This window comes from Phoca vitulina, unplaced genomic scaffold (genome assembly GCF_004348235.1).
Source record: "Phoca vitulina isolate PV1807 unplaced genomic scaffold, GSC_HSeal_1.0 scaffold1, whole genome shotgun sequence".
Lineage (NCBI taxonomy): Eukaryota > Metazoa > Chordata > Mammalia > Carnivora > Phocidae > Phoca > Phoca vitulina.
In genome coordinates this window covers 8,442,603-8,464,383 of record NW_022589704.1, presented here as the reverse complement: position 1 = coordinate 8,464,383, position 21,781 = coordinate 8,442,603, and the positions used below count along the sequence as shown (strand labels likewise).

General features: G+C 52.3%; 1 protein-coding gene and 1 pseudogene across 1 annotated transcript; one reads left to right on the top strand and one right to left on the bottom strand.

Moving 5' to 3' along the window:
* Nucleotides 1-473: 473 nt before the first annotated feature.
* NMUR1 (neuromedin U receptor 1) lies at nucleotides 474-7,561 on the bottom strand. The gene is given in 3 exon segments (XM_032413251.1): nucleotides 474-856; nucleotides 2,863-3,751; nucleotides 7,457-7,561. Coding segments are annotated over 3 exon segments (1,377 nt in total).
* Nucleotides 7,562-18,795: 11,234 nt separating this feature from the next.
* On the top strand, nucleotides 18,796-20,615 carry LOC116637746 (annotated as a pseudogene).
* The last annotated feature ends 1,166 nt before the right edge of the window (nucleotides 20,616-21,781 follow it).

The window sequence follows — 21,781 nt, the reverse complement described above, 5'->3', positions numbered from 1 at the left end:
CCTGGATCCCTGGCAGCCCCGCCACCCAGCCACCCCACCGGGTGGAGATCCACACTGGGTGGGGGCCTCGGAGGATCAGGTTGGCAGGGGTCCCAGGCACAAGCCAAGAGCTAGAGAAGGCCAGAAGGGGTCAGAACCTACAGAATCTCAACGAGAAATGGGAAGGAAAGGTGGGGCCCCATGAACACATTTCAGAAACTGGGGGTGGGGGTGGAGGAGACCCCAGGCGGAGGCTTGCTCTGCCAGTTAACCAGCTGCCTTGTTTCTGTAGAGGAAGGACTTCACCTGTGGGCCTGGGGCTCTGGAGGGCAGGCAGCGACCTTATATCCCTTCCAAAAACTTGGGTGGGGGAAGGAGTCGCTGAGGTGCCGGTCCGAGCTTATCGGCTGAAGTGAGGACGGGGCACAAGGGGGAACAGGTCACGAAGAGGAGGGCAAGTGTGGCTCCCAAAACTGCGTGTGGCACTCTGGCACTCAGAAGGGGTCAGTCTCTTGCAGCCCCTCTCAGCCACCATTCTCAGTCAGCGGGTGGACCCTGATGCCCGGGGGGCCCAGGTCACACAGGGTGCTGCCCATGGTCACCCTGCTGAGGCTGTGGGAGTTGTGGCGGGGTCTGTGGTAGCGACACTGAGTCCCCAAGCACAGGGCTTCCTGGAAAGTCTCCCTGAAGCGGCTCGACATGATGTTGTAGAGCACAGGGTTAATGGCCGAGCTGAGGTAGAAGAAGACGCCGGAGGTAACATGCACGTACTGGAAGGCCAGTTCCAAGCCCTCGGTCCACTGGTACACAAAGCTCCACATGAGGCGGTCAGCGTGGAAAGGGGCCCAGCAGATCCCAAACACCACGACCAGCACAACTGTGGGGGTACAAAGGGGAGACTTGGGTGCCTGCCAGACTGCCTTCCCTGGGCTTCAGGGTAGTCTGCCCATTCTCACCGTGCCACCCATGCCCATTGTCCATCTGGAAGGTTCTGGAAGGCTGCCTGCGCTAGCCTCAGCACCCCCTTCAGAGAGGCTGGGCCACCATCACTGCCTGGGCAGGGGCGTGTGCCCTACCCCTGGCCACAGTCAGCTGGACCAGGTGAGGATGCCTGAGCCAAGCTGGCCCAGTCTGGCTCTCCCATCACAGAGTTTGGAACTAGGTGGCTCTTAGCTAAGAGGTCGCCCAGCTTCCCAGAGCTTCCCTCCAGCTGTGGCGTCAACCAGCCATGCCCTTCCTCGGGTCTCTGTCATCGGGCTTGTCTTGATTTTTGTTTCTTCTTGCTTGTGTTTGCTTCTCTGACTGCCTGTCTTCCCCTGCAGTGCCTTCCCCGCCACACCCCAGCACCGTTTTCCCTCATCATCCGGGATTTCGACCAGGATGCTGCTTACAACATCCCCAGCCCGTAACCTGATGTACCTAGTCCCTCAGAAAGCGAAGCTGGGGGAAGGAGGGAGGGAGGCAGGGAGAGAAGAAAGCCGGAGCCCCAGGCCAGCAAGCAAGGCAGCCTTAAGGAAACACCCCAGCTTCCCAGGGCGAGAGCCATCCCAGCTGAGCAGACTTGGTCCCTGCAGGGCAAGGGAATAGGGGGCAGAGGCAGAGTGGGCAGGGGGCGGTCTGTCGTGCAGGCTTCACGGGGCACAACTGAGAGGCAAGCTTGAAGCTCTGGGGTCAGTCCCATTTTAGGGAGTTGCTCAGGTGGCCTTGGGCTCTGGGACACTGTCCTGGGGGACAAGAGGAATGGGTCTCTCTCTGGGAATGGGGCAGTCCCCAGTTAGCCGGCTATAAACCCACGGCTTTGACCAAGGTCTCACTACCTCTGTCTTGCCCTGGCTCACTGCATCTACCTGATTCAGGCCCCGCTAGGGTGGGGCAGGATGGGGAGGAAATCAAGGATTGGCCTAGTATCATTTTGTCTGGCTTCCCCAGGGCCTCTCTTTTTGTAAAAGAGCCAGACCTAGACCACAGTAAGACCCAGAGCCTCAACCCAGCTGGCCTGCCCCAATCCTTCTGCCCTGACTCTCCTGTGCTCTGCACACTGACCCTCACAAACACACCTCCTGATGAGCTTCTATTAGACAGTGGGTCCTCTAGGAACCACAGATACGGCATGGAGGAAATGTATCATCTTGCCCCTCCAACACCTTGCTCCCCTTCTTTGGGGACCTTTGTTCCCCTCAGATCCCAGCGTGTGAGTCTGTGGGGGCTGCAAACCGCAACAGGCTGTCACTCCGGCCTGGGGACAGGCTATGACCTAAGCCCACCAATCAGAATCCTGCCCTGGGACAGGCACTAAGGGAAGAGGGCAGTTCCTCAAGAAAGAGGAACACTCTGTGCCCATGGCCCTGCCTCCCAGGCTGCTCTAGGGAAGGACAGAGCCAAGACAAGTGCAGGAGCAAAGATGAGAGACCTGGCAGGTCCAGCTCCCACAAACGGCTCTGCCTTCCTGGAACCCAGCCACGTGCCCCTGCCCAGTCCGTGGCTGGATTCCATGAGTCAGTGCCGGCCACCTGGGAGCACCACTTGTGCACCTGCATGGGCCTCCAAGCTGAGAAGCACCCCGGGCTTCGTTTAATGCTTGACTACTGCTGTCTGGACCGTCATAACGACTTTGAAACAAGGGATCCCCAAATTTGCATTTTGCACTGGGCCCCACAAATCACGTGGCTCATCCTGCCATTTATCTTTGGTATGAGTTTCTCACCGAGTAAAGCACACGCACGTGCACACACACAGGGCGGGGTGGGGGCGGTGGTGGCAACCCCAAACCTCATGCTCAGTCTCCATCAGAAACCCAGACACTCAGCCCCCCCCCGGGTCCTGGAGGCTCTAGCCTCGTACCCAGGGCCAGACCCAGCCTCTCTTCCCAACAGCAACACTTACACAGCATCTTGGTCACCTGTGTCCGGCCCCGATCCCGCGACCGCTGAAACCTGCAGCTGTCACCAGGCCTAGGCCTGGCCCTGGCCTCCTGCCTGAGCAGCCACAATCTCTCACGCCGCAGCTGAAGCCCAATGAGCAGGTAGAGCACGCTGATGGTGGCCATGGGCAGGAAGAAGAAGAACAGAGTGGTGATCTGCATGACCAGGTTGTAGAGAGCCTGCGGGTGGACCAAGGTGCACCTAGCCGAGTGGGGCACTATGCCCCGGCAGGGCAGTTCCAGCTGCTGGATGCCGTGCAGGTTGGTGTTAGGCAGAGAACAAAGCACAGCGAGGCCCCAGATGGCCCCGAGTACACGGCGCACGTGGACCCGAGTCATCGTGGACCTGGCCTGCAGCGGGTGCACCACGGCCATGTAGCGCTCCACACTCAGGGCGGTGACATTGAGCACGGAGGCCAGGCAGACTGTCTCGAAGAGCAGCGTGCGGAAGTAGCAGCCCCCAGCGCCCAGCAGGAAGGGGTAGTTACACCACATCTCATAGAGCTCCAGGGGCAGACCCACAAGCAGCACCAGCAGGTCGGACACGGCTAGGCTGAAGAGGTAGTAGTTGGTGGGGGTGCGCATGGCCTTGTGGCGCAGGATGACCGTGCAGGTCAGCCCATTGCCCACGGCGCCCACCACGAAGATCAGCAGGTACATGGTGCAGATGGGCACAAACAGCTCTGTCTGCTGGGGCCCCAGGTACTTGAGTCTCAGTTCTTCATCAGTGAGGTTCAAGTCCTCAGGGTCGGGGAGCCTGGAGGCCCTACTGCCATTGCAGGGCACCAGGCTCCTTGCATCCCCTGGGGACAAGTCTCCAAGGAGGATGGAGCAGTTGAAGCAGAGAGGGGCCTGTGGAACAGAACAGAGAGACACCCAGAAAAGTCACTCAAAAATGCCCGGTAATTCATTAAACCAAAGGTGCCAGTGACACTAAGAGGAACGATATTTTAGGTACCGCTGAGAAATAAAAAACCCTGTCATCCATTGTAAGGTGTGTAACAATTTCAGAGATGTAAAAGTGTACATCTTAAAAATGAGAAAAAGCAGGGGCGCCTGGGTGGCTCAGTCGTTAAGCATCTGCCTTCGGCTCAGGTCGTGATCCCAGCGTCCTGGGATCGAGCCCCGCATTGGGCTCTCTGCTCCACGGGAAGCCTGCTTCTCCCTCTCCCACTCCCCCTGCTTGTGTTCCTGCTCTCGCTGTGTCTCTCTCTGTCAAATAAATAAATAAAATCTTTAAAAAAAATGATAAAAAGCAGGATTCGGTTCTAAATGTCATGATCCACTGAAGTCTGAATAAAGGATGGTTCCTCTGGAGCATGAGCTTTGCAGCCAGCAGTCTCCCCTTGGGTATCTCCCCTTTCAAGCCCTGGACTTCGGGAGAGAGACTCAGTTTGGGCACTGTAAAATGGGCACAACATGCAGTACCTGATCTTATCAGTATGGTTTTTAAGAACAAGAATGAAACTGGACCATTTCCTTACAGCACACACAAAAATAGACTCAAAATGGATGAAAGACCTAAATGTGAGACAGGAGTCCATCAGAATCCTTGAGGAGAACACAGGCAGCAACCTCTTTGACCTCAGCCGCAGCAACTTCTTCCTAGAAACATCACCAAAGGCAAGGAAAGCAAGGGTAAAAATGAACTATTGGGACTTCATCAAGATAAAAAGCTTTAGCACAGCAAAGGAAATAGTCAAGGAAACCAAAAGACAACCGACAGAATGGGAGAAGATATTTGCAAATGACATACCAGATAAAGGGCTAGTATCCAAAATCTATAAAGAACTTATCAACTCAACACCCAAATAACAAATAATCCAACCAAGAAATGGGGAGAGGACATGAACAGACATTTCTGCAAAGAAGACATCCAAATGACCAACAGACACATGAAGAAGTGCTCAACATTGCTCGGCATCAGGGAAATCCAAATCAAAACCTCAGTGAGATACCACCTCACACCAGTCAGAATGGCTAAAATTAACAAGTCAGGAAACGACAGATGTTGGCGAGGATGCGGAGAAAGGGGAACCCTCCTACACTGTTGGTGGGAATGCAAGCTGGTGCAGCCACTCTGGAAAACAGTATGGAGGTTCCTCAAAAAGTTGAAAATAGAGCTACCGTATGACCCAGCAATTGCACTACTGGGTATTTACCCCAAAGATACAAATGTAGTGATCCGAAGGGGTGCGTGCACCCCAATGTCTATAGCAGCAGTGTCCACAATAGCCAAACTATAGAAAGACCCAGATGTCCATCAACAGATGAATGGATAAAGAAGATGTGGTATATATATACAATGGAATATTATGCAGCCATCAAAAAAACCAAAATCTTGCCATTTGCAACGACGTGGATGGAACTAGGGGGTATCATGCTAAGCGAAATAAGTCAATCAGAGAAAGATGAGTATCATATGATCTCACTGATATGAGGAATTTGAGAAGCAAGGCAGAGGATCATAGGGAAAGGGAGGGAAAAATGAAACAAGACGAAACCAGAGAGGGAGACAAATCATAAGAGACTCTTAATCTCAGGAAACAAACTGAGGGTTGCTGGAGGGGAGGGGGGTGGGAGGGATGGGGTGGCTGGGTGATGGGCATTGGGGAGAATATGTACTATGGTGAGCGCTGTGAATTGTGTAAGACTGATGAATCACAGACCTGTATCCCTGAAACAAATAATACATTATATGTTAATAAAAACAATTAAAAAAAAAAGAACAAGGGCTCTGGAAGCAACTGCCTGGATTCAAATCCAACCTCCCCAGTTCTGGGCTGTGTGACCATTTGCATGGGAACCTCTCTGTTTCCTTATTGCAAGGATCCAGGCAGTTTGATCTACAAAAGGTACTAGCGTGGGGCCTGCCTGACACACAGAAGGGCTTGGTTATCAGCCACCTCGCAGTGAGGACTGAGTCACTGTGGGGATCAAGCGAGGGGGTAAAAGGGCTAAACACGAGAATGCTAACCCAAAAGTTGGTCCTTATTTCTGTTTCCTAACACCTGCACTGTTAAAAGTTGAAATATTTGACAACCTTGACATGGCCGGTTCTGGGGTTCCCTCTCCTTTGTCGGGTCCCCATCTCTGCCAGTCCATGGGATATAGTGGTTAAGGACCCAGGCCATGGAGCTAAACACACTGGCCCGAGGTCAAATGCCAGCTCAGCTACACTCTAGCTGTGACGGCTCCTCACTGTGCCTCAGTCTTCACATCTATAAAATGGGGGTGTCCACAAAGCTTACCTCATAATTTCTGTGACGATTAAATGTGAAAACACATATAAAGTTCTCAGGGTGTGCCTGGTACATTTCAGGTGTGCAATATCAATGCATAGTAACAGTATCCTTACTTCCCACATGGAAAGGGAAAAACAGTCCAAGGGAGGGGCACGTGGCTGGGTCAGTCCGTCGCTTTTGATCTTGGGGTTGTGAGTAGGAGCTGGATATTGGGTGTGGAGATAACTTAAAAGTAAAATCTTAGGGGCACCTGGGTGACTCAGTCATTAATCTACCGACTCTTGATTTCAGCTTTGGTCATGATCTCGGGGTCTTGAGATCAAGCCCAGTGTCAGGCTCTGCGCTCAGCAGGGAGTCTGTTTGGGATTCTCTCTCTCCCTCTGCACCCCCCCTCAAATAAATAATTCTTTTTTTTTCCCTAAGATTTAGTGCAGAATTCTTTTTTTTTTTTTTTTTTTTAAGATTTTATTTATTTATAGTCAGAGAGAGAGAGAGAGTACAAGCTGGGGGAGCGTCAGGAAGAGGGAGAAGCAGGCTCCCCACCAAGCAGGGAGCCCGATTCAGGGCTCCATCCCAGGACCCCGGGATCATGACGGGAGCTGAAGGCAGACGCTTAACCGACGGAGCCACCCAGGCATCCCTCAACTAAATAATTCTTAAATAAAATAAAATAACTCTTAAAAAAAAGAACAGTCCAAGGGAGATGGGGCAGGGGCTGAAACAGGATTTGTCTGGGCAGGTGTTTGGTGGGACAGGCCAGGAGCTGGGGACTGTCCTCCTTAGCCCTTTTGCCCAGCCCACCGCCAACACCGCCCCTCCCCTCAGGGCAACCGCGGACTTTCAGGCTCCGTTCCTGGACCCTCTTCCTATTCCTTCAGCTCCAATTCATCTTCTCAATAGGAGTTTGGGGCCCAAGTACCACCATCCAACTTTCTTTCTAGGTCCTTTTCTCTCCCAGACCCCAAGAATTCTTAATCCTGAATATCTGCCTCCTTACCAGAACCTCCACCCAGAAGTCTCCCCCAACCTCCTTGTTAATCCCACACCTGCTCCGCATTCTGGGATGGAGGGGCATTTTCACTCACCCAGGCTGCTCACCTGCCCGCCTACAAGGCTGGAGCCCAGCGGGGAGCCCGGTGGGGTGAGGGGGATGAGCGGGCGGCGCGCAGGTGCCGACCAGGGTTCGAGGGGGGGATCTCTGCGCCACCGGGAAGGGTCGCAGCGCCGGTGTCCGGCAAAAAGACAGAAATAACCCGGAGGCTGCGAATCCCCCGAGAAGTGGGGCGCCTCGACGGGGCCCTCCGATCCCTACCGCCCCGGCGAGACCCTCTGTGCGCTCTTCCCAGCCCCGCGCCCAAGCCCCCTTGGCCGCGGCAGCATCGCGGTCCCCTACCATGCCGTCTGCGGCCGGCGACATCGAGGCGCGGGGCGGGTGGCGAGACCGACGAACAGACGCGGCGCCGGGAGCCAGCAGACTGGGGGACAGACGGCAGCCCGCCCACAAGTAGCCCTCCCCGTCGCCCCGCCTGCCGGTGGCCCCGCTGCCCCGAAAGGGACCGCCACCAGGGGGCGGTGCTCTTGCCGCTGCGGTGGACCCAGACACCCTCATCTGGGGTCCCCACGCCCCCCCAAACGAGGGCGGTTGTTAACAGCGTTTGACGAGACATTCCCAGGAGCACCATTACGGAGTCCTCATGGAACCCTCACAACAACCCATTTACAAATGAGAAAACAGCCTCAGAGAGGTGAATTGCGACTGGTCTGGGTCTCACACCCTCCCCCCCAGCCCCGGGCTCCGGCGTGGTGACTTTTAGCCTAACTCCTTATTGTGGTGTCTCTCCAGCCCCCCATCTCCTCCTGCCCCACATTTCAGACGCACCTCAAAGTTCACATGCTCCAAAGGGTCTCATCCCCCTCCTAGGCTTCACGTGGGGTCTCCCCTCCCCGGGGCCCAAGTCCCAGGGCAGCACTCTCCACTCCCTCTCCCTACAGTTCCCGCGCAGGTCGTCCTCCCCTCCCAGGACTGCAAGCAGAAGCTCGGTTCTCCCTCCAGTCTGTCCTCCCACCGCCCAATCTTCTTCCTAAAGCCCTAGCCAGGTTCTTCCTCTGCTGGAAAACCTTCCCAGGGACTCCCCACTTCCTTCTGAAAAAGAACACACCAAAGTCTAGCCTGGTGTTGGACCTCCATGCCCCACTTGCCTTCGTGGTCCCCCCTCAGTATATTCCTCACCCCCAAAGACCCTCCCTCTCACCCATTCAAATGTCACTCCATCCCTCCCACCCCACCACAGGGTGCCTGACAGGGAAGGAGGGAAGTGTAGGGAAGAGTCTCGAGTGCTTGGATCCCAGCCTCCTCCTGCTCCCCCAAGCTGTACACATGTAAACCCAAGCGGGGAGCCCCTTCCCTGCTCTGCCCTCTCCTCCAACCAGCTCCTTAGTTGGAAGTCATTTCATCAGGAACTTTCCAGGAACCCTAGACACATGGATCTTAGAGGCCAATATGCTAGCTCCTGGGCCTCTTCCCAGAGTCTGATTCATTTAGTCTGGGCAAAGTCCAGCAACCCTCATTTTTGACACACAGGGAGGGAGCCCCAAGCCCCAGAATCACACTGCGAGAAGCACTGGGAGGGGTTAAGTACAAAGCCCCAGGACCCAGGAAGGCTGCTGGTCAGCAGTGGGAATGGGAAGAGACCAGCCCCTCTGTGTCTCGGTTCTCCTTCCTATAGCATGTGCGACTGTGGGGGCCCTGAGACGTCAGCGCAAAGATTTAGCACCGGGCTGGCGCCGCGACCAGCACTTAAAAACGTCCATGTAATGACAACTGGAGGTGCAACTTTCTTGCCCCCAAATCTCCCCAGCCCCCACCCCCCCACCCATGAGTCAGGGGCTGGCCTTGGGGACTGGGGGTCATACGCTCTCAGAGCCTCCAGCAGGCCTGCCTTCCCAGGAACTCCACATGTAAACGCAGGCCCAGGCAGATGGGTCCCCATGTCCTTGGGGAAAAGAATTCTGGGGTTTCCTTGAGAATTAACCACTCAACTCCAGATGAGTGACCCCACCCAGAACCTTCAAGGTCCAGGCTGCTATCGTAGCATATATCAGAGGAAAAATGAGGGGTAAGCAGCATCACTGGGGAAAGCCCACCGTGGGGTCACAGGCAGCATTTAGCATGTGATGAGCATTGCTGACACCTGCCCCAATCCCTGCATCACACTCGCACACGCGCAAGCACATGCCCCACTGTGCACACACTCTGAGCATCCTGAAAGCCACGGTGGACCCCTTGGAGGTACTCAGAGCCCAGGAAAGAAAGGAAAGACCCATCCCTGCCTTAAAGAGGCAGAACGGCTCCTGCCAATCAGGAGTTCTTACAGCTGCCTGCTTCATTCACAGTATTAACAGCAATCAAAGACCAAGCCAGGCTAAATAAAAGGGTAGCCCCCCAAAAGGAGAGGCGCACTGTTCAGAGGGCCCAGACTGCCATGCCAGCATGTCCCAGGTCCCATCAGAACCTGAGGACATCCTGGGGCGCCTGGGTGGCTCAGTCGTTAAGCGTCTGCCTTCGGCTCAGGTCATGGTCCCAGGGTCCTGGGATCGAGCCCCGCGTCGGGCTCCCTGCTCCGCGGGAAGCCTGCTTCTCCCTCTCCCACTCCCCCTGCTTGTGTTCTCTCTCTCGCTATGTCTCTCTCTGTCAAATAAATAAAAAATCTTTAAAAAAAAAAAAAAAAACCTGAGGACATCCTGCTACCTCCCTGCTCTCTCCTGAGGCAGCTTCTCCAGGGCCATGTTCATTGGGGATACCTGCAGGGCTGAGGCCTGGAGTAAATGCGTCCCAAGTTTCCTGGGTGTACACTTCAGTCTCCTGACCCTGGCTGGTGGGCATCTGCCCACCAGGGTATTCAGGGCCCACCTCTGCACAACAGCAAATCTGCCAAGGGAGTGCCTCTGGGACCCATGGGAGCCATTTAGGAGATCTCTCAGATCCTGGAGTCTGTGCAGGGCTCACAGGGCCTGAAGTATATAATTAGCCCCATAGCCCTTCCTCCCCCTGCTGACTCCTGAGAGCCACAGAAGGGCAGTTGCCCCGAGCCAGGTCTTCACCAACATCACCTGAGCAGCTCCTGGAACATTCACTGTTCACCGGAAGTCCCCACTCCAGCCCCTCCCCTTGCTCTACTGCCTACAGAGACCAGAAGAGGAGGATGAGATGAGCCTGGGGACACTGAGGCATTGGATGGGAGGGAGGGACTGCTCTGTAGCCTAGGCAATGGAGACGGCCCAGAACCCACCGGTAATCGGGCTCAGCAAACATGGAGAGCCGGGTACAGCAAACATCTGGAGGGGAGAGAGTTGCCACACTTACCTAGGAACTTCCCCAGGTCCGACACCTCTCACCTGGCTCTGCTTGGCTGGACCTGGGCCAAGCCACGGCCAGGAGTGAGAGGAAACGTCTGAGCCCCTCCAGAGTGTGTGTGTGTGTGGTGGGGAGGTCCCCAGTGCAGGGGCTGGGATTGCACCCCACCCAGTAAACCGTGCAGCTTGTGTGTGGCCATCCACACTCCCCAAGCCCCCAGGCGTGGATCTGCTCCCAGAGACCAGCACACTCCCAAGGAGAGAGAAGGCAAAGGAAGACAAGGGGGAGTGAAGCCCGGATGAGAATCCTTGTTCGCACTGCCGCAAGCTGGCTGTGTGGGCCTAGACCAGTCACTCTGCACTCCCGACCCCAGCTTCCCGGTCTGCAAAACAGCAAGGACAGCACCTGTCCCTCAGGATGCTGTGAGGATTACGCAAGATGATGTGGGTTAAAACCCACAGGCTTGACACACTCAAGAAATGGTGGCCGTAACTATGCTCGGAATTCTCCGGAAGATATTAGAAAGCTGCCAGGAGTCAGGGCTGGGGTGGAAGCTGAAGGACAGAAGAGCTTGTTCCGCAGGGTTTGGAAGGGCAAGGTCCCCCAACAACCTGGGGCAGGAGAGCTACATCCCAGTGAGAAGGAGGAAAACGCAAACTTGTGGGGAGTCCGGCCACAGTGCAGAGACCCAGGCCCTGTGGCTGGACCTCGGGGACCAGCGGCCGAGGAGACTTCCAGTGATCATCACCTCTGCCTCTCCTGCCCATAGACGGGGCCTCTTGGGGGCTAACTGTCTGACCCCTTGCTGTCTGAGGGCCACGCAGCCTGGCTCTGAGCCATCCCAGTCTCTCGGGCAGGGTCTGGGTGCAGAGTCAGCCACCTTCTCCCCCAGTGGCTTACTGGTGCCCCAGGCCCCGAACTCCACTTGTGGCCAAAGGGAGGACAGGCTCAGGTCACACATCGAGAGGGCCAGAAAATGCCTGGGTCTCTCTTGTCCTCAGTCTGTGTGTCCTTCATGCCACCCCAGGGTGGGGCTAGATGTTACTGGTGCTCCCGGTACCTGTTCGTCCACACAGGCTTCCTGGTTAGCAAGCCACTTTCGGATGCATCATAGAGGCCCCTTCTGGGATCTTCCCTTTTATGAGTGCTCACGGTCAACTCAAAACAAAAGCCCCTGTCCTCCTGCCAGTGACGGGTGTCGGAGGGCTTGGGGACTCGTCGGTCCACAGTGCTTTGCTGTGTCTACCTTCGTGTTTTTGTGTTTCCTCTGAGTTGTTTTATATCAGCATAATTTGAGAGTCAGTGGTAGACATAATGCCCCTTTACCGCAAAATACCTCAGTTCTGGCTCAGCTTCAGTGTTCCATGAATATCATTAATTCCACCTCGCCATCGGCAGGGGTGTACCAAGGGGTGGGTGTGGAGAAAGCAGCCAGCCGGGAAGGAGTAATATCTTCTCACTTAGCACATCTGATAATAGAAAGCAGACAACGTTTAGTTGGTCTGATTACTGTTTTACATTTTGTCAAGGTTATTGCCATTCCCAAGGCAGACGGCTTCCACAGCCAACAGATACAAAAGCAGTAAATATTCAAAGTGCTAGTAAACGGAGGCTCAGGATTCCCAAGGAAATAACATTGAATTGGAGAAAATAAATGACAAAACCTGAAGGTAGTGGAAAAAGGACAGTTGCTCGTGTATATGGAACGAGTCTTTCTAGGGTTATCATGAGGTAAGTGGAAGATGCTGGGCGTATCAACCAGCAACCATTAGACGTGGGGAAAGGGACGGAACACGGAGACACTGAGAGTGTGTGCTGGAGGGCTGGGCATCAGTATGGGCATGGTTGGCCCAAAGTCAAAGGCAGGAGTCTGAGCCCTTGAAGGCAGAGAGTCGGGAGATGGCACTGCTGAAATTCTTGTTGCAAGCGATTGTGGGCTCGTGTGCCGGATAAGGATCTTTTGCAAATATCAAAACTGGCTCTGGCTAATTTAGGCAGAATTTCCTGAAGACTGTCAGATAGCTGGAGGACTGGGGAGGCTACGTGGCTGGACCCACCACGCCAGACATGCAGCCAAAAGTCCTAGTGGTGTGGTCCTGCACCTGCTGGATGAGGGCCCCAGGCTGGGACCACATCCCGACTTCTTTAAAGCACTTGCCTGGACTCCCTGCCCTGGGTGAGTGAGACCCGGGAGGCCGTGAACTTGGATCCTACCCTGGCGTTCTCACTGCTCCGTACAAGTGAGCCTTCGGGGCTTCTGGAGTGGAGGAAGGCAGATTCCCACTTAGTGGCTCATCCGCAGCCCCCGGCCGACAGCCCAAGTGCCAAGCAGCCGGAACAAAGCACATGTGTCCCTGTCACTCAGGGGTTCAAGGCCTCTTTGAATACACCAGCCCCAGAGAACAGGGCCACCTGTTCCTATGGCCACAGCAGGGCCTGGCTTTGGGGTTTGGGGCGGGGGGCTTGTCCCAACAGGCTCACTAAGTTGACAAAACTTTTTTGGAAAAAGATACCCAGGAGATCATGTATCTGCAGGGAAGACACGAGATTCTAGATTTTAAAATTCGGAGAGACCAGCTCGCATTCCTACTTGGGGGAACCACATCCAGGAACTGGAAGTTTAAACCTTCCCCCATCTATTTTTTTGTTTTTTTAAAGATTTTATTTATTTGACAGAGAGAGCACAGCAGAGGGAGAGGGAGAAGCAGGCTTCTCCCAGGACCCTGGGATCATGACCTGAGCTGAAGGCAGACGCTTAATGACTGAGCCACCCAGGTGTCCCAAACCTCCCCCGATCTATTTGCACTCAAAAAACAGCAGACTTATAAACAGCCTGTTCTCAAGTAGAAAATGTCAGTGACTCCTACCAGCTGCCTGGAGATGGAGGTCATAACAAACTGGCCTTAAACACCAGGAAGTAGCGAGTCCAAGATGTTAAGTGACTTGTCCAAGGTCACTCACAGCTAATAAAGGCTGGGGCTGGGATTTAAAACCAAGTTTATCTGAATAAAACACTTCCCACCTTTTACTCTACAGTTCTGACCCTAGGGGTCCCCCATTTCCAAAGACAATCAAATTTAAAGAGCCCATATGTGTATTTCTCCTTCAAAGACTGGATTTTTATAGACGCGCCTTGCCTAGTTCCCTTCACTGGGTTATGAGTTTTCTCCAAGAACTGCCCTACCTAGCTGCTGTTCTCAATGGCCCTGAACGGCTTGTGGGCGGCACTTTCCATGGGCTAGTCTGTTCTCTCCTGCTACTGGCACTTGGACAGCTTCTGAGTGCCTTTTCCTGGAAGCATTGTGGGTACCCAGTTGGCTCTGGAACTTCTGGAAATAAATTCAAGAGTTTCCTAGTTAGGGCGTGGTGCATTCCAAGGGGTCAGAAGGTGTGGTTGCAGCTCAGAGGCTGTGAGTTACCAAAGATGGAGCTTTATTATCTCTGTTCTTAAGCTTTTGGGGGAAGGGCATGTTGCTTAGACTTTCTATGCCTCGGTTTCTTCACCTGCAAAATGGAGGTAACAGACCTACTCATAAAGTCATGAGAGGATTAAATGAAATAAAGGATACAGAGTGCCCAGAAAGCACTTAGCTGGCCCTTGATAACTATTTTTCAAATAAAAGAAAGTAGGTGCATGTCTCAGAAGCTTGGTATATTTTCTGAACAAAAATGAAATGATTTTGGGTGCCTGGGTGGCTCAGTCGGTTAAGCGACTGCCTTCAGCTCAGGTCATGATCCTGGAGTCCCTGAATCGAGTCCCACATCGGGCTCCCTGCTCGGCAGGGAGTCTGCTTCTCCCTCTGACCCTCCCCCCTCTCATGTGCTCTCTCTCATTCTCTCTCTCGCAAATAAATAAATAAAATCTTTAAAAAAAAAAATGAAATGATTTTTTTTAAGATTGATTTATTTATTTGAGAGAGAGAGAGCACATGAGCATGTGAGCAGAGGAGAGGCAGAGGGAGAGGGAGAGAGAGAATCTCAAACAGACTCCCCACGGGGCATGGAGCCCAATGGCAGGACTGGATCCCGTGACCCTGAAACCATGACCTGAGATGAAACCGAGGGTCGGCTGCTCAATGGACTGAGCCACCCAGGCGTCCCCCAAATGAACTGATTTTTAATATTTTTCTTCCAAGGCAGCAAGAGACAATAATATAGAGGTTTCTCTATCACCTGTGAGGAGGGGCATGGAGAGGGAAACTGAGGGCCAGAGGAGTTAGGGAAGGGAGACAGGCCCCAATCCCGAGTAGGTGGAGGGGCAGGCTTTGTCCGCCCTCAGGCATCCTGCCTTCCGGCCCCTCATGTTCCCACGAAGTTCTCAAGTGTGTTTGTGTGGAGGCTCTGTAAACAAAGACGGACCGAGCAGGCAGCTACCAGCAGACCTTTATTAGGACAGAACCAGTTCGCTCAGGCTGAACCCCTACCACAGGAAAGGGACCCAGGAGGACCCCAGCCCCCAGCAGGCTCCAGGCCAGCTCGTTCCCTGAGCAGAGGTCACTCCGCCGTGCAAGAGGGCGGCTGCAGCAAGAGCAAGGACTCGGATGTGTGACCTTGGACAAGTCCCTTCCCTCCTCTGACCTCAGCTTCCTCGTCTGCAGAATGGGGACATGTATCCCCCTCATGGAGCTGATGACCGGGGAACAGGCTGAGGTTATCCAGCGGCCACCTGCGGCCAGCGTGTGACCCACAGGCTGGGGAGCGGGGCAGGGTTTGTGGGTGGGGCGACTGTCTCTTCCTGCAGCTGATTCGGAAGTTAATGGTGGTTCTCTCTGGGGATAGATTAGGGTGGGAGGAGAGGAGGCTGTTCTTTTTATTTTCAGTTTAAAATGTTTTTCAACAGTCAACATTCGTTCCTCCTATTACAATATATATGTAGTTTTGTTTTTGTTTTTTTTTTTCATGTCAAAATGCAGTTTCTTGTTTTTTCCTGGTGTCTTGTCTCTGGCCAGGCCCTTTCTTCAGGCCATCATTAGGATCAGGCCCAGTCTGGTGAGAGCCTCCTTCCAGTTAGGCTCAGGAAAACTTGGACACAGATGTGCTTACTCTTACCTCCAGCCAGTCACACCCCGCTGTGTACCTGAGGCCCCCTTCACGTCGCTGCCATTTTGTCACCCTGACTGTCACACCCTCCACCATGTCCCCTCTGCCAGGCCCAGCGTGAGGAGCGAGGGGCCACACACAGTCTGCCCTCCTCCCCACTCCTCACTGCCAAGCACCAGGCCTTCAGCCCCACGGTGCCCCCTCCCGGTGCTGGTGCAAGGCCTGGGCCCAGCGTGGACACACAGGGGCTCTGGCCAGGCCCGATCCCATCCCCCATGCGGTCCCTGTGTGAAAGGAGGACGGCCCTCCCCGACAGTGTGGGTCTGTGGGCACTTCCAGGCTTCAGCACGGTTGCAGGTCAGAGGAGGGAGTTCAGCTCCCACCCGCTCCCCCGGCAAAGCCCTGCTCTTGGATGACCTCAGAGGACAGCACAGCCCTGGCTGAATCCCCGCCACTGCCCCAGCTGCCTGTTTGAGCTTCGGCCATCATTTCTGTCATCCATCAAGCGGGGGTAACCATCCTTAGCCAGTTGCTGTGAGGATTAAATGAGATAATTCTTATAGACCCCTGGGCACATGTGGCATTTTCTTTCTTTTTTTTTTTTTTTAAAGATTTTGTTTATTTGTTAGAGAGAGAGATTGAGCAGGAGGAGGAGGAGCAGGGAGAGGGACAAGCAGACTCCATGCTGAGCGTGGGGGACATGGGTCTTGATCCCAGGACCCCGAGATCAAGACCCGAGCCAAAACCAAGAGCTGGTTGCTCAACCAACCAAGCCATCCGGGTGCCCCCACATGTGGCATTTTTAATGACAAAACACCTTCCAGGAAAATTTTGCAATAATACAAAGAACTTTTTGTCCTGAACCATTTGCCAGTGAATTGCTGACCTGAGGCTCAGCCTCCCCTAAACCCGTTAGTGTGCATTTCCTGCGAACGGGGACCTCTCCTCCATCACCACAACACAGCCAGCCACTTAGGAGCTGCGGAGGGAGGCATGACCGCCCGCTAATCCTCAATCCGCAAAGGTTCCGCAATCTCCCCTTGACTTTTAGGATCTTGACTTTTTTTTTTTAGGATTACAGGCCAGTTATTTTGTAGGATTCTCTCAATTAGGATTTATCTAATGTTTCTTTTCTTTCCTTTTTTTTTTTAAAGATTTTTATTTATTATTTATTTGACAGAGAGAAAGAGAACACAAGCAGGGGGACCTGAGGCAGAGGGAGAGGGAGAAGCAGGTTCCCCACTGAGCAGGGAGCCCGATGCAGGGCTCGATCCCAGGACCCCGGGATCATGACCTGAGCCGAAGGCAGACGCTTAACGACTGAGCCACCCAGGCGTCCCTCTTTTTTTTTTTTTTTTTAAAGATCTTATTTATTCATTTGAGAGAGAGAGACCATGCTTGTAGGGGGAGGGGCATGGGGAGGGGGAGGGACAAGCCGACTCCCTGCTGAGTGCAGAGCCCACCATGGGGCTCAATCTGAGGACCCCGAGATCATGACCTGAGCCAAAATCGAGTCAGATGCTTAACCAACTGCGTCACCCAGGCAGTCCTATCTAATATCTCTTTATGATAAATTCGGGTTACACATTTTTTGCAGGAATACCGCAGAAAGGGGGATGTATTCTCTTCATGGTGTCCTTGGGGGCAGCACAATGTTTCCATTTGTCCCATTACTGAAGATGGCAACTTTATTCCTTTTATGAAGGTGGTCCTGCCAGGTTCCTCCTCTGAAAAATTATTATCTTTCCTTTTCTCCCCTGCCAAAGTTTTATTTGAATCCTAGTTAGTTAATGTATAGTGTAATATTGGTTTCAGGAGTAGAATTTAGTGATTACTATCTTTCCTTTTGGGATTAATATGTATTTTGTGAGGAGGCACTTAGAGGTTATGTAAATATCCCATTTCTTATCAAACTCTTACTAATTTTAACGTCCATTTATGATTCTTGGATAAATTACTTATTGCTCTAAGGATTGCCAAATAGTGATTCTAATTCTATCATTCTTTCATTGATTAGCTGGCATTGTATTGTAAGGAAACATTTTCTCCTCTCACGATTTATATCTGTGTGGATTTGGTATTTCTTTTTTAATCCAATGGATAATATTCCATTATCATTATGTATGATATTGAAATTGTCTGAGATTTGGCCAGTGAGAACTCCTTCAAGCTGCCTCCTATATCCTCCTCACATGTCCTCATCCTAAATATTTCTGTTATCTTCTGGCACGATAAGATATTCCAGGCTTGGGGCGCCTGGGTGGCTCAGTTGGTTAAGCGACTGCCTTCGGCTCAGGTCATGATCCTGGAGTCCCAGGATCGAGTCCCGCACTGGGCTCCCTGCTCGGCAGGGATTCTGCTTCTCCCTCTGACCCTCCCCCGTCTCATGCTCTCTCTCTCTATCTCATTCTCTCTCTCAAATAAATGGATAAAATCTAAAAAAAAAAAAAAAAAAAAGATATTCCAGGCTTATCATGTGTTTCCCTGGGCCAGCCTGGAATTGGCCATTTTCCAAGGAGCTCTGGTTCCTTTTAGTGGAGAATGGTATTTAGAAACCAAGGTCTGGGTACTGACTGTGCTCATTACTACTGGGGTGTTGCTGCCCCCAGGCCCTCTCAGTGAGCAGAACCAGGGAATATATGTGTAAACAGAAATATATATGTATATAAACATACACATATACCCACACATTGATATTAATTTTTATATCTAATCTATAAATACTGAAAAACATAAACTGACATCAGTACCTCCAATTCCAATCTAAACACCACAGCATTCAGCCTTTTCCATTCGTCTCTCCCTGAGAGTGAGAAACGTGTCTTTTGCTATTTTCAGCATATTTATTTGTAGAGTCGACCCCCTGAGTGTGTAACGCATCTTCCATGTTGCCACCACCCCCCTTTGCAGACCCTTCCTCATCCTCTCTAAGGGTGGTCCTCTCTAAGGACTAAGTGGTCCCTGCTTCTCCCCACCTTTATCCGGAGGCATGCAGGACACCCTCCTCACTGCACCCAGCCTCTCAGATGGAGGGGAACAGGCTCCCTTACCATGGATGAGAATTATAACATTACTGGAGAAAATATAGAAGCATATCTCTTTGGCCCTGCAACTCTACCTCTAAAAATTTATGGAAAAGAATAGTAGCTCAGAGTCCGCCCATGGGCCTGATGGCTTCAGATGTATTCACCCTGCCCAGCTCCTGCCTGCCTCCACTGCCCCCATAGCTGGCCCAGGCTCCCCGCCCCACTACCAAGATGGTGATGTGCTCCTGGCAGGAGAAGGCTCAGCAGCTGAACGAGCAGCAGCAGCTCGTCCTATCCCAGTTGCTGAGGGAGGAGGACAGGTATTACTCGAATTGCAAGGCCAAAGGTCCACGATGGGCTTCCTGGAATATTGGTGTGTTTATTTGCATCAAATGATCTAGAATCCATAGAAATCTTGGAGTTCATATATGCAGGGTCAAGTCGTTCAACCTAGGCCAGTGGACACCAGAACAGATACAGTGCATGCAAGATACGGGAAATACGAAAGCAGGACTACTCTATGAAGCCAATCTTCCAGAGAACTTTTGAAGATCACAGACAGATCAAGCAGTGAAATTTTCATCAGAAATAAACATGAGGAGCATCCATCTAGCTCAGTGGGTGGAGCGTGCAACTCTTGATCTTGGGGTTGTGAGTTTGAGCCCCACCTTGGTTGTAGAGATTACTTAAAAATAAAATCTTTAGGGGCATGTGGGTGGCTCAGTTGGTTAAGCATCTAACTCTTGATTTTGGCTCGGGTCATAATCTCAGGGTCAGGAGATGGAGCCCCACAGCGGGATCCATGCTCAGCGTGGAGTCTGCTTGAGATTCTCTCTCTCCCTCTGCCCCCCCCCCCCCGCTTGCACACTCTCTCTCTTTCTCTCTCTCTCTAAGATAAATAAATAAAATCTTTAAAAATAAAATAAAATCTTTAAAGAAAAGAAATAAATATGAAGAGAAGATAAAAATCCAATAGCTATCACAAATAAAGAAAAGTGGGGGGAAAAGGAAGAGAAAAAGAAAAGGAACCAGAAAAGCCTGCAAAACCTCTTACAACTGAAAAGCTGCAGAAGAAAGAAGATCAGCAGTTGGAGCTTAAACAAAACTACCAGCCCTAAAAAAGCTGCAGAGCCCGCTGTTGATCTTTTAGGACTTGATGGCCCTGCTGAGGCCCCAGTGACCAATGGGAACACAACCATGGCGCCAGGCCTGAATGATGATCTGGACATCTTTGGACCAATGATTTTTTTTTTTTTTTTAAAGATCTATTTATTTATTTTGGCGGGGGGAAGGGCAGAGGGAGAGAGAGAGAGAATCTCAAGCAGATTCCCCACTGAGCGCAGAGCCCTGACACGAGGCTCAATCCCACAACCCTGAGACTGTGACCTGAGCCAAAATCACAAGTCGGACGTCTAACAGATTGAGCCACTCAGGTGCCCCTGGATCTGTATCTGTTCACTGAGCAAGCTACAAAATCAGAAGAGGTACCAAAGAAACAAACTCTCCAAAGACTCCATCTTATCTCCGCATGGCACAGGAAACATTCAGCAGCAGAGGACTCCTGGTGTGTTTGTGGGATCCACAAACACACCATTGACCTCGCAAGCACCAACTGCAGCTCACGGCTTTCCATCGGTGGGCGTGCCCGTGCCTGAGCTTGCAGCTCCCGGCCTCCCGGGCAATGTAATGGGACAGGGCGCAAGCATGAGGGTGGGCATTCACGTGCCCAGCGGGCTTATGTATGATGCCACCAAATGTGGTTGGCCCCTAAGGAGGAATGGTGGGGCAGATGGGTGCTCCCCAGAGTAAGTCTGGCCTGCCGCGAGCTCCACAGGCCCAGCGGAACCTCTTGCAGATGAATCAGCAAATGGTTGGCATGAGTATCAGCAGTACAAACCTTACAGTGGGTTTTGGGCAACTCCCCAACACAAGAGCAGGATGGTCTGGAAGCTCATCCGGTCAGGCTCTCAGCACACAGCTGTGGAAATGAAAAGCGCAATGCAAGTTTCATCCAGAACTACCACCTGACATGCCTTGCTAAAATGCATCTAGTTCCCCTGTTTATCCATGTACGTATACTTTTTTCTTTTTCCCCATTTGCTCATATTAAGAATTATCTGATTTTTTTTTAAAGATATTATTTATTTATTCATGAGAGACAGAGAGAGAGAGAGAGAGAGAACGGCAGAGGGAGAAGCAGGCTCCCAAGGAGCAGGGAGCCCGATGCGGGACTCGATCCCAGGACCCTGGGATCATGACCTGAGCCGAAGGCAGATGCTTAACCATCTGAGCCACCCAGGCGCCCAAGAATTATCTGATATTGATCATGTTGGTCCGTACTGATTAAATTTGATATGAAAAGAAAAAAAAAAGAGAAGAAGAAGAAGAATAGTAGCTCAAATACAGAGATATGTATAAGAGGATACTAGTCCCAGTCTTTCTGTAATAATGAAAAATTGGAGACAAGCTCAATTTTCTTTATCTTAGCTCCTGAAAGTAGACTCTTTGCCTTAGCTCCTAATATCAGTGTCTTGCCTGCCTCCCAGACCCATTTACCTGAAGGACCAGATAATCAGTTGCTAATTGGCTTCCTCCCAGGGCTCTTAGCATCCCTGCATTTTCCAGCTGTGTTTGTACAAGGATCCAGAAGGCTCTTGTGTGTCAGAGAAGGTCCTGGGGCAGAAAGCAGAGGGTGCAAGGCATGCACTTGAGTTGGGACCCTTTTTCCCTAGCCGCAGCTGAAATAGAGTTAGGCCAAAGGGAGGGTGGTCTTCAGCATGATAGTGTCTTCAGCTCTGGGTTAGGCCAAAAGTTCCAGGGACTTAACACCTCAGGAGCAACCCTCTTACTGAGAGATGGGAGTGGGTGGATAAATGCCTTATGTAGTAGGCATCTTCCAAGATGGCCTCCGATGACCCCTGTTTCTTGGTACTCACACTCTGTGTAGTTCCTCCCCCATTGAAAATGGCTGAGCAGGGACACCTGGATGGCTCAGTCGGTTAAGTGTTTGACTCTTGATTTTGGCTCAGGTCATGATCTCAGGGTCATGAGATTGAGCCCCACACTGGGACTGTGTGCTGGACTCCTGGAGCCTGCTTGGGATTCTCTCTCTCCCCTCTCCCTCTGCCTCTCCCCCCTTCCACTCACAATCGTGCTCTAGAAAGAAAAAGAAGAAAGAAAGAAAGAAAGAAAGAAAGAAAGAAAGAAAGAAAGAAAG